Here is a 13883-nt window from a genome sequence, read left to right on the forward strand (position 1 = left end):
TTTTAACACAAACTGATTGCAGTTTAATAAATATTCTGAGATTTTTTTTCTGCAATTTTCATATTGTAATGGTGAAAGGATTTTCCCTAGATAATTGTCAGTCTCTTCAGTCTCAGCTAAATTTTGTTCTATTATTAGACATATAAATGATACATCCAACAATCTCTTCACCTCTATTTTACATTTTCATTACTATACAATGACTGCCAAAGGGAATATTTTATTAAAAGTTAATTTTAATCTAATGAATAATCATGAATGTTATTTTGGTAATACTTCTCAAAGTTGACCACCTCCCAGCAAATCTCATTACAAAATTTATTGAGAGCATATCATAGATACATAATGAAAAAGATGCCAGATATTATTTTTTAAGATAGAAGAGGCATCAATAAAAGATGACCAGGAGTCACTGTAATTAGAACAAAAGTAGCATTTTTTTAGTTTCTGGCTCCCATTCTGTTTGGTTGGCAATCTTGTTCAATTATGTAGAATTAGGACATTTAAGAGCAAAATGGGTCCCCGATTAGCACTAAAGTGAGCTGTTTTTAAAGCAATTTAAGAAAGTCTACTGTCAATCATTTTAAAGCATGGCACATTCCTACACTAAACAGTGTTTTCGTTCATACCCTTTAGATGTTTTGTTATGAAAATTCACAATTAGTATGAACTGTTAGTAACTTAGATTATGAATCTTAAGAGGAAATGGCTTTCCAAAAGGAAAAAAATAGCAATTATGTTGTGTCAGGTGAACATACAGAAGTGTCATTATTCAAAAAAAATGCAGTTCACAAGATTCAAGATAATGCTATGATATGGAGCCTTTAGGAGAGTGATTCTATTTTGCAGAATCAAAAAAAAATAACTAATTAAATAAATATATGTGTGTATAAATAGAGAAGGAAAGATAATTGCTATAAAAAGTAAGTAAGGTAAAATGATAGAAAATGAATGAAAGGGGTTTCCTCTCTATGTGATAATATGGTGAGTGATGTGCCTCTCTAAGCAGGTGATCTGTGGTCTGGAGACCTTAGTGAAGGGGAGAGTGATTATGAGTACACAGACTACAAGTGTTCCAGGCACTAGGAACAACAAGTGAAAAACTTATATTTAACATGTTTCCGGAAAACCAAAGAGATCAAGGTGTCTAGTGAAGAGCCTCAACATTAATAAGCAGGAGATAAAGACAGACACATGTCAGGGTAGATCATGTTGCATTTCATTGTTAGGATACAGAGTTGGATTTAATTTAGAATATGATAACCTGACTTTGTAGGTTTTGGAGCAGAAGAGTGAAATGATCCGGTTATATATTTTTAGATGATCTGGTTGTTATTTGAGGAGCTGATAATTTAAGGAGACTTAAATTAGTTTAGGAAAGACAGACAAATGGTTTGGATCCAAATGAACAGTGAAAGCTCCTCCAAATACACTGCATGCTGTTCAACAGCTACTGTAGATCTTTTGTGTCTAGATTTTCTTCCTGAGTTTGGAGCTGTATTTGAGATATATTGACATTTAAACGTATTTGCTGAATGAGTGATTGAATGAATAAAGTGATAGGACTCAATGAACTTGGGTGTTCAAGGTTTTATGACTAACTGAGACAATGGAAGTGATGAAGTTAGATATAATTTCGTAGGATTCTTGAGGGTATTACAGGATGTATGTGTTGACTGTGATTACATGAAGGTATAACCAACTCAAAAAAATACTTCAAAAACATTGAAAACAGTCTTTTCTCAGTCAAATTTAGTTACACTGAATTTGAAAACCAATAATAAATTTATTAAAAAATCTTCTGAATTAAAATAAGAAGATTGAATAAGAGAAAATTGCAAATTTCAGAACTAGAAATAAGTACTTTAAAAAATACAAATTCAGTAATCTTGAAAAATATTTATAAAACACATAAGCATGTGTGCACATGCTCACACACACCATTTTTTTATGCTTAGGAAAGGATGTTGTGAGAATCAGAAAACATTGCATACTAATTAAGAAACCAATTGCATATTCTTCTCAATATTCAGCAGAAGTTGTTAGAGACAGTTTAGGGAAATGCCAAAGTTTATCTTTATTTCAGAACTGTAATACCATTATTTTCAAATTTTAATGAAGAAATGTCTGCTGGATAGTTTTTAGATATTAGAACAATTGTTTGGATCATGTATAACATAGAAATAAGCATTGAGTATGGATTAATAGCAGTCTGTGTACTGTTTTCCATATTATATAAAAGGAATCCATACTTTTGTTGTTTCCATTCAACTTTTATAAATAATTCAAATGATTCAAAAATATGCGTATCAGTTTTGTGTTAGAATACAACTCAAAAGGATAGCAAACCAGTACAAGAGTAAATCTAGTGTCAAAAAATTATGAAATGACATGAAACTAAATGAAATGTAATGGGATCACATATAGAAAATGTCTGACTAGAAAAGAATGCCTACACTATGACAGTGTTCGTAGCAGTCCATAAGAAAGAGAAATCAGATATTTGATTGGATGAAACCATAGCTTTTTTAGATATTGAGATATAACTTTATCCTTTAAAATTTTGTTTATATCTTTCAGAAAATCTTTCTGTCACTGATATTCCATGATTGGTATCCTCTTCTACAGCTAAACTGGTTAATCCCCAAACATGGAAGTGTGAAATTCATGCATTATGACTCAATTTTTCGATAAAATCCAAACACAAGCAAACTGCAACAAACTTTCTTTGTGGATAAAAAACTATTGAGAAAAATAAGTGTAACTCAAATTTCCCACTTTGGAGGGGACAGATCAACACCAGTGATCCCCTTTTCTTGATCTATGCATAAACAGAGATATATATTTCACATTGACTCTGTACCTGTGTGTATGTTTTTGTGTGTATAAATTGCCTTTATTTATGCTAGATTTAACATTTTTTAAAATGATGAAGTATAGTTTATTGCACTTATTCTAGAACATTCAGTGAGTCATTTAAATACTGGTATTTACAAGCTTTTTGATTCCATAGAAGTTTGCTCACTAGAAAATTTATTTTATCTTATTTCTTTGTAGGTCATTTTTCCTTTCTCAAGTGAGGATGAAGATAAAAAAGGTATGTTTGTCCTGGAGGAAGAAAATGTGGTAAAAACCAGAAATAAATGTAAAGTACTGGACTACATATTAAAAACTCATAGACACCAGTCAAGGATCTATATACTAAATCAAGTGAAAGTAATTTAGATGGATTAATAATTACAGTTATCATTAGTTAAGTTTCTAATATATCTAAATAATTGGCTAATTATTTTAGGTATATTATCCTTACCAATTACAGCAATTCTGTATAACAGAAAATCATAAAGACAAGTTGATTTGCTGCTTACACAGTTCATGTATGGAAAAGCTAGTATATGAAGCCACGCATGTCTCTCCCATATGTGCCCTTGTCATTATGTCATATTGCCCTAATATTATTATCTAATGGCTGGCAGTAGGGTTTAATGGAGCATAAGACCTGACTTCTAATCAAGCTCTGCAGTTATTAGTTGTTTGACCTTGGATAATATTTAATAAATTCTTAAGGACTCGGTTTCTCTCTTTCTCCCTAACAAATTGGTGCTAATAATACCTACCTATTCAAGCCACTATAAGGTTTAAAAGAATAAGTACAGCAAAAAACATCTTTCAATAAATTTAGCTTATGTTATTATTATTAACTTCTGGCAGTTTCACTGAGTTAGATTATGTGAACATCACCCCAAATCCTCAGCTTCTTGTGGTTACAAACGGGAACAGATCACTAGATTAATATAGGGCTGATCAAGCAAATGCAAGAAAAAGACAAGAAGGCTGGAAAAGTGAGGATGTGGGTAAGGAATTCACTTTTGTGACCATATAGAGGATCATGGCCAAGATGGAAACACAATGAAACTTGGAAGAAGTTGATTCTCTGATTCTCTGGGATGAACAGCTTTGGTGAAATGGGGTGATGGGGACAACTTAATTTGGAGTATAAGAATGAAAGAAGCAAATGAAGGGAGAAATTGATGAAGGCAACCACACAGGACCCAGAGCGAAGAACATTTCATAGTCCTGAAAAATTTTGCAACTGTTAAAATACTCTCACTTTAATTTTCCCGAGGGGGTGAGTAACGAGCAAGGCTGCCCAGAAAAACCTGAGACTGTTGAATTTACCTGGAACGCAGTCCTGTTGAGTCCCACTACTGCTCAAATGTCTTTACCAAACAGTAGTTCCCTATTTCTGTGACATCCTCACTATGGAAGAAATGGAACGCCTTTGGTTGAATAAGAGAATGTGAATTTCCTTGCATGTGTTATTCACTTTACTCCAATTTCTCCTTATTTATCCATTTTTTCTGAATCCATTTTCAATAATTTAACTTTTCAGTTTTCTAGAAGGACTTAATTTCCTTTCATCACTTTTCCTAAGAAGTAAACTAATTCCTCTCTCTCTAGTCTAAGGGTAGAATTCTGAAACACAGACAACTGCCAGTCTGTGCAAGTAATGCCAACCTCAGGTTCTCAATTCCTAGCATCCACCTGCCAAAGTCTGGAACTGTGGTATCCCTTTGACACTTTACAGTGCCAGTTAGGTATACTTTAGCCCTAATGAGTAAATCTGTCTAAATATACAGGTCTACAAGTCAAGTATCACTGATAAACTCCAAGATATCTTAGAAATTATTGAGTATCAATTTGTAAATATAAAGTGCTATAATTTTCCGAAACTTCAACAAACTCCTCTCAATGTTGTAAAGGTTATTCATTATTTTTTTTCTCTCTGAAATTCGAGATTGTATTAGTTTTTTCCAGCACGGACTTCAAATATCCCCATGAGACCTATCTTCCCCTGTGAAGAAATACTAATTAGACATCCTGTAAGTGACAAATGAAACACTGCAGTAAGTAAAGCAACAGTTTGGCGTACACAGGAACTTCATACCTGAGCGCTTTGCCTCTTTCTGAATGCTTTCATAGTCATGCCAGTCCTTTCTTCTCAAACCATCTGTCCATGCATAGAACTGCCCATCTCCCAGGCCCAGTGGAAATGTCTGTGGAAAAGGAAAGCATTCAGAGTATAAAAAGGAGGTATTTCTGTTCACAAAGTAGGTTAAAAACAACAGCCAGACACATAACAGACAACCAAAAAATATGTGTTGAATTAGTAATTCTGAGTATGTAGAAAAGAGAGCTATTGTTAGCGACCATCTAGACGACTGCACATTACAACCTGATTTTAAGCTTTTAAAATTAGACAATGTGTCGTCCAAATACCTATTTCCTATTTCATGACATACTAGGCATTAATAATTCCGTATATCACATCCTTTAAGTATAAATGCCCTGCCATTTTCATTTGCCCAAAGTTAAAATACTGGTAAAGTTTTCAGTTTTGGTGTTAAATAGAATTATGTTTGTAATTTGTTCAGTTTTATTCATTTTGATCATGCATATGACATGATCATTTACTGACTGCTTACTATGTGCCAGGTACTATGTTAAATATAGTTTCCCCACTTTATCAGAATGTAGAATGTTCCTGTGAAATCTTTTGTAAACTGATATTGCGTAAGTGAAGAGCAACTACCATTAATTTATACGAAAATTTGTTAATGTTCCCAGATCCCCCAAAATAACTTACCAAAGCATAGCAAATAATACATAAAACTAAAAACTAACATATAGTTAATGCAAAAACTTAGATGATAGGGCCTCCCTAGTGGTGCAGGCGGATGAGTGCTGCACTGTGCAACTGTCCGCAGCCTCTGCAGCGGGGGTTTGATCCTGGCCAGACGGCAGGGGTCCCACATGGCTCGGCAGGCCTCTCCTGTCATGCCCGCTGCTTCCCTCAGCAGTGTATTTTGTCAGTCTGCCTGTTCTGTTCCCTGTTCTGTCTCTGGTGAATCCTCTTACCCTCCCGAGCATCTGGCCTGTACCCCAGTTCTTGTATTAAAAAAAAAATTAGATGATAAATACACAGCCTATATAAAGTATTATAGTTCCTAGAAAGGAGGTTGGTAGTTGTCCTCTTATTGCTGGGGGTGAGTGCTGCTTCCATAAGCGTTCATTGCAAATCAACTCTGAACCTGATTTTCACTTTTCACCTTTTGTCATAAGAATGAAAATCCAATTGGAATTTCTTCCAGTTAGCAAAAACAGCAACTAACGTGCGTCAAAGAGGTGAAGTGACACAAAAAGAACTTCTGTAAAGCAGGGATAGCTGTAGCCTGTGTACAGAGTTTGTTCAATTTTGATGATAATCTTTGGTTGTACATTTTCACTTTTCTTCCAATAAAACAGATGCCCAGAGAACTAAAATAGTTTGAATTAAATCAGAAGTTAGGATTTAGATCACTTCTATTAAGATCAAATTTGTGACCATAACAACTGTTCAATATTATCTCCCAACTGGATTCCTGTTAAACAATAGTACATGGTTACACTTGGAGCTGAATCATCATCCATTTGACAACTGAAGTCACAACATGTCTTGTGCTTTGCTCAAATCCAGTATGTTGTAATGTCTATTTGAAAATTATTTCTGTGTATATTGTTGAGGCTACTGCTTTTTGTTATGGTGTATTTTTCTAGGATTAGGGAGCAAAAATGCTTCAAATGAAATTTGTTTTTTCATAATCTTAATATTTAATATATGTAAAATATGTTGTCATATTCATGTGCCATTTTCCTTTTTAGTTCAGTTTTGGAAATAAATATCACAACTACAAAATGATGAGCAGAAAAATTTTTAAAGTTTCAATTTCAGCAAAGATAAAACTGAGTAGTTTCAGTGCTGCAATTTAATTCTGCCAGCAAAATGGAATGCCTTATTCTTTAGAGTTAATGCAAGTACCATCAATCCATCATTATAGTTTATAAAGGATCCACTTATTTTGAAAGGGTGAAAAAAGCTTAATGTTACAAAGAAAAGTAGTTAAAATAAGAGGGAAGATTTTCTAAAATCATCTCTATTTTCCACATATGTAAAGAAATTTGTTCATAATAGTGGTGAGTTTAGGATAGAAAACAAGAATTAACACAACAATAATGGAGGGTTTACACAAAATATTAAAAATTATAAAGATAAATTTTAAAAGCAGAATGGCAGGAAAGAAAAGTTATGGGAAAATTCACAAAAAAAAGGATATAGTAAAATTATAAAGAAATTAAGAAATCAGTTTGGGGAATATGATTGCAAACATCAGAAAAAGGCATGCATTGTTTTCTGATTGATGTTAATTCTATAATTAGAAATACTAATAAAATTCAGAAACAACATTAAAATGCAACCAATGTATTTGTCTCAAATATTTACATTGGTAAGTACTGACACTAATGAAAATCTTCTAATACCAATTATAAACATCACTTTCAGATAAAAGTAGAAAGTTTCAAAACAAATTTGACATGAAATATAGAGTTTGTGTGAACTCCAAATACTCAAAGCTCTCTCTGATTACTATATTTAGTCTATCTCTATTTTTTGATATATTTAATGTAGAGACTTCTTAGCAACTGTTAATATGGCAAATTTAACAGAAGAATTAGAATTAACCTTTTATTTCCCCATAAATGCTATGATAATGACAATGAAGCATCAAATGAATAAAGAAACAGAGAGTAAAATTGACATGAACTTTTGTAAATGACAATTATTGGAAGGGAAGCATATTTTTTATTCATGAAATCCCGACAATACTTAAAAAGGAAGCACTGGATATTTCTGAGAGTGAGGTTAAAGGTTAATACAAAAAGACTCATGTGTTTTATATGGGGCATTACACAGCGCTTCTCCCCAATACCAATCAACAATCAAACAATTTCTGAGACCAGTCACTGACCCAGTCACCCAAAGAAAACTGGAGTTTGAAAGAGAGTATGTTTGGGGGCTACTAGAATTAGTTGAAAACAGGATGCTGAGCAGTAAAAAAAAATCCAATGTCCATGTAAGTCTATTTACCAAGTGCTGTCAACCAAAGCTATCTCTCTACACTAGGCTTTTAGAAAACTGCCATCCACATTACGCCAGGTAGATAGAGGGAAACGAATTTCCCTCTGGAAAACAGGGATCAGAAGTGATACGGGTCCACTGGCTTCCTGGTGCACCCCAGTAATTGCCTGGGGACTCCTTCTCCACACAGGCAACTTCATAGTAGCATTTTCACGACCTCAGTCATGAGCATGAGCCTCAGAAGGATGCCAGGTATTTAAGAGCAATTTTAACATAAAATTCCGAAGTCGAAATAAACAAAATAGATAATACACTTGAAGGAAACAGGCAATGTAACACTCAGAAGAAAATGTCGAAAAGTAGATGCATTTAATTTCATCAAAGAGCTTTGAGAAAAAGTTCCTCTACAGAAACAGAAATTTAGGAAGAATTTAGAGAATAACAAAGGAGTTATTGGACAGAGAAAATGGGATTGCAGGCATATGGGAATTAAGAGACACTTTGGAAATGTCTGAGAACATTAGGAAGAAACAGAAAAGAAGGAGAGAAGGAAGACGAGGGAGTGGAGAAGGAAATGGAGCAGAAACAAGACTGTCACAGGCAAAATGAAATAGCAGTGAAGTCAGGTAGCAAAATGGCCCCAAGGTCAGGGATCAGCTGGTCCTGAGGGCACTTGAGGGGGTGGGTAGCAGCTACAGGAGGCTCTCTGTGAGCAGGAAAAAGCACCTAGATAAGTAAACTTATACTTCGCCTATTTTAAAAGTCCTATTTCTAGCAGTCTCACACTTCTTCCAAAGAGATTGGGATGAATTAATGATGCAAGTACAAAAGTCTAAGCAAATGAAAAACATGGCAATTAAGATTAGAGGGAAAAATGTACAAGGGAGAAAGTATATCTATAGCACACTATTTGATTCAGGTATGAATGTTCTTATCTTAATATTGATTTAATTAAAATGATGCTATAACTTTACCAAAGGTTGAGGAAAAGAGTGGAATAAGATAATTGAATACACATTTTATATAGTAGAAAACAATAGATAAAACCAAAATGGAGAAAAGAGTCAAAGAAAAGTAATATACACCTGCTTTCTAAAAATATGGAAGCTACAAAAGCTACAAACTACAAAGGCTGAAAGATTCATGTGTTGTCCCTGGATATCAAATTTGCAAGTAGAAGGAAGTGGGCCAGGGGACTGTTGGTTACCATTACAGGCTTTATTTTATGGTTACATTTAAAAATTACTTGTAAATACTACTTTATATAAATCTCAAATAAAATCTTTAGACCGTCTTTGCATTTATGAGTGCTCCAGCCAAAATATGCAGGCATCACAGCAGAGGAATTGGGTTAAAGCAGACTGTGCTTGTAAAGGCTATCTGAGGATTTGTCACACTAAAACCTCCTCTATCTGTAGTAGGGTAACCCACAGCTTAACAGCACAGCATCACCAGGGAACTCGTTAGAAACACAATTCCTAGGTCCCAACTCATGCCTGTTAAATCAGGAACTATAAGAGGAAAGAGACACTGAAATTTATATTTGCATAAGTTTTCCAGGTGACTGGGGGGCTTATTAAAGTGGGAAAACCACTAGCAATCCATGCAAATAGGAAATTAACACTATTATATTATTAAGAAAATAAGTCTGACTCATTTGCAATACATGTGACTCAATCTACTGTAGAATCCTCTTCGTGTTGAGGGCTGATGACCAACATAAGGATTAATGTGTTTATATCCTTTTCGCTTGCCAGAAAGGCAGGTGAATAAACTTAAATCAATCCGGTACATTTGTACAGTATCACCTTGGTTCTGAAAGCTTAACCACCCGGTAAATGGCCCATCAGTATTCTGACCTTTCCTTCCACATGAGCAACTCCAGGGCCCAGGCCCATGTGACCTCCTCATGATTATATATCACAGATCCATTACCTATGCCCTTGTAAAATACATGAGAATATTGTACCTCCATATCTCAGAGCCCTCATTAGGGGGGGCATGTATGTGCGAGTACCCTTCCTATTTTTCACTTTATGGGCTTTTTACTTACTGTAAAGTCACTGATTACAATAAGTCTAAAAAACAGCAGACGTGAAGAATCAGAATCCATTAAATAGAAACCATATGCAGTAAAGCTGAACCCTAGTGCTTGTCAAAAAATAACATACCTGAGTATGGGTATGAGAGAAACTTTGAAGACTAAAAGTTTATTCATTACCAATGTGTTAACCATAGGCTGCAAAGGTAAGCAACCTCCGGACTCAGAGTTGTGATATTCATGGGTGAAGAACTTGGGGGTAGTACTCCAGGCAGTGATGGACTACCTGCCCACTGCTATTCACGCTTATATCATCTTGAAACACTTCTCAGGAGCTGTCAGTCTGGAAAACTCCAGGGAATTAAAAACAAACAAAAATCTCTTGTCTTTAAATTAGAGCAATTTTGTTTAAACAGATGGTGATGGTATTAAAAAGATACATCTGTGAAATCTCTATGAAGACTGTATTCTAAAACCTTAGATTTTATTATCAACACCCATGGAATTTTATCCTCAAAATCAGCCATATACCCACCATTATATTTGATCCTTAGAAGACAAGATAATGTAGTAGAAGTAGCTTGGATCCAGTGCCAGAAGACATAAATTAGGGTTTCAAACCATAATGCAAGGAAACTTACATTTCCTCCAGGCCCCCATATTAATGCATTTTTGAAATTAGGGTAATAAAAATAATACCTACCTTACTAAACTGACAAGTTTTTTGAGTAGTAAATCAGATAAAGTATGTGAAAGTCCTTGGTTTATGATAAAGCAATATATAAATGTCAGTTCTTTAAACCATCTCTGCTATTTTTATATATATTTGAGTTATTTTCATTTCCCTTAAAAAGTCCTGGCATAGATGCAGACAAAACTTATGTGCATTAAATAATAAATTATATGGGTCGAACTCTAGTACAATAGATATTAACAGGATATAGTGATGGGTGTGGCTAAGTTTTTTATATATTGATGTCACCTGGGAGGTGACAGTTCTAAGCAAATAGAACTCTTCTGAAAAAGTAAAGTTTTATATACATATATATAGGGTGGCATGGATAAGAAAAAGCAGAAACTAACATTTATTCTATTCTTACTAATTTACTCCTCATAAGAGTCAGTGATTGAACTAGAACTCAGCAATGTTAAGTCAAATAATTAATAAAGACTTTAGGTCACATAATCAAGAAGTAGCAAGCGAGAATCTGCACTAACTCTTTACATTCTATGAATTACTAAAAATAAACAAACATGGAAACTAATTATGATTCTATTATTGTTAATATATTCAAACGTTATTACATATCAAGTTAACTAAAATGTTATGAAATAAAATGAGAAATAATGAAACAAAAAAAGAAAAAAGAGTTCATACATACGTCTGTAGGCTGTATCAAGCAATGAGGGGTTATTAAAGACTATTTTTTAAAAAGTCACACTTGAGTATTTTCCTCCCTTCAGTTAATTCACTTTTTTTTTTAAAGTAATTTTTTTTTTTAAATAGAGGCAAGTTTTATTTATTTATTTATTTGTTTGTTTGTTTGTTTATACATGCACTGGGTACAGTCAGAAGCGCGGGAGGGTGAGAGAGTTCACCAGAGCCAGAGCGGGGAGCAGAGCAGGCAGAAGGACCGAAGTACACTGCTGAGGGGAGCAGCGGGCGGCAGGAGAGGTCTGCGCGCCATGTGGGACCGTCCTCCGGTGGCCGGGAAGCAGCCGGGGATCGAACCGGCGCCGCAGAGGCCGCGGGCAGCTTCGCAACCCAGCGCTCAACCGCTGCGCCACCAGGGAGGCCCCAGTTAATTCACTTTTAACTGTCTTATTCTTTATTTATTATTTAGGTAATACTGGCTTCCTACTTTGTACATGATTTAGGTTCACATCCCTTCAGATGCACCACACCATGGCTACCCCCATAACTCTCCCCAGCAATGGTTCTCCACCACAGTCCACTGGGCTCCTGAGTTATTAAAGACTCTTAAACTGAAGAGAAATATAATAAAATACTATGCAGAAGTTAGTTTTGTTATTGTTCTAATATTGCTTTACTTCCTGAGTGTGAACCTAACTGCACAGCATTCAATGGGTCCAGAATGGGTTCTCACAGAACATATTGATAAGTAGGTTCAGACATAAAAATCATTTTCTTAGTAAATACACCATCTGGTTCTCTACATTCTGTATAAATTCTCAGATGTGGCATTGTTAACATAATTCCAAAATACTAGCAAAGTAGAGTAAGCTTCAATAGTCCTCCGGGCTGTTGGTACTCATGACATCTGAAATAGGGTTGAGAACTCAGGTGTTTGAAGTAGGCAGGAGGGGATACTAAGGAGTGTCCCCTTATTGAGCTCTTGTTTTTAGATCTTAAAATTTAGTGTAGTTTGCTCACACGTTGATTTTTTAATGTACACCTGCTTTGTATAATGCAATGTTACTTTTAAAAACAATGGAATCTGAAAGTCTGGGCTGCTATATAAAAATCTTAGTTTTAAAATTTTAAACAAATACTTAGAAAGTATTTGTCCTGACCATATATTGGTCAGATCGTGTCATTGGGAAATGAATGGCTATGCTTTAACTATCATCTTCATGATGACCTCACTAAGCTGCTTTTTATCTGGTGTAAACTTGACTGAGATTATCGGAACCTGAACTTGTACATTTATCCTCTGTATTTGTACTAACATTTCAAATATTGAGAATAAGGCATGATTTTTCATATATCACAATATATTAATGAAACATATTATCTACAACATGACTTTGTAGATTACTACTAAAGACATACATTGAGGCAAGATTGGTGAAGAGATATGAAAAAGTGACGAAGTTTGATAAAGAGTCAGGTCTGGTAAATGGTAGCTAAATGGTATTCTTTATTTTGAGCATACAAAACACCAAAACAATTGAGTGGCCTGCTGCTCAGCATCCAGATGAATCCATTTCTTGCTAATGAGGCACAATTACATCGAACACATACTTGCAGAATGGAATTTTATCATATGAATCGTTTCGTATACATATTTCTCTATGGGGTTTATTTAGGAAAAAAAGGCTGCTATCATACTCATAAGAATACTGAATTTTATTTTAAGTGACCATATTCATGCAATACAATTGAGAGTTTTACTAACATCTCTTGCTTTTTGCTCTAATCTCTCTGAAACTTTTTTTTTTTGGTTGAGATTTCCATTCTTTGGTCAAGTGGCAAGATTTAAACATCTGTTTGCATCTGTAAAGGTCAGATGACCTTCACTTCATGATTTCTTGGGGTATCTGTGAAGAATTTTTGAAGATGCCTCTTTGTTTAGATGGGATACGTATCTGGGTAGCTGAAAAAGGAAGGAAAAACATTGTGTTTTAACTCTCTTTTTTCTATATTGTTACTGCATACGGTTCATTAACATTATAAACAGAATTTATTCTCAGTGAACAAAAACTTCTGTTAGTAAGTAACAAGAGAGATCAGTAGCAAACTATCTCCTGTGAATAAGGGACATTATTAAGAATATTTTTAGTTAAAGAAAATTGACTGAAAGTGCCTAGTAAAATCCCCCCTGATACTAAATAGGATTAAAACTCAGCAGTAGTCACAACCCAGCTGACATACTGTATTTCCACTTATGCATATGATACAGGAGAGTTGTACTACTGACCCTCAAAATTACTGTAATTTTTACTTTTTTTTAATCACAGCAGGAACATGTTAACTCAGCAAGAAAGCCCTCCATATCCCTGATGGCGATGAAGCAGCGTACCTTGGAGAAATATTCAGAAGATCATCATCTTATAAAAATGACAATTTTTCTGAGATTTTTTTTCCCACCTCAAAGTATTCTTTGTGATTCCTAAGGGGAAAGATAAAAAACAATAAAGACA

The 13883-nt window shown here is 34.5% G+C and overlaps 1 protein-coding gene across 1 annotated transcript in view; it reads right to left on the reverse strand.

Moving 5' to 3' along the window:
- GALNTL6 (polypeptide N-acetylgalactosaminyltransferase like 6) overlaps positions 1-13883 on the reverse strand; it is a gene marked incomplete at both ends in the record, with an annotated part of 887471 nt that overhangs the window by 574549 nt on the left and 299039 nt on the right. The window contains one exon of the mRNA XM_084231985.1: positions 4949-5057. Coding sequence (XP_084088111.1) covers positions 4949-5057 — 109 coding nt within the window. The remainder of the gene's footprint in view (positions 1-4948; positions 5058-13883) is intronic.

Source organism: Talpa europaea (assembly GCF_964194135.1).
Source record: "Talpa europaea genome assembly, chromosome: 4".
Taxonomy (NCBI): domain Eukaryota; kingdom Metazoa; phylum Chordata; class Mammalia; order Eulipotyphla; family Talpidae; genus Talpa; species Talpa europaea.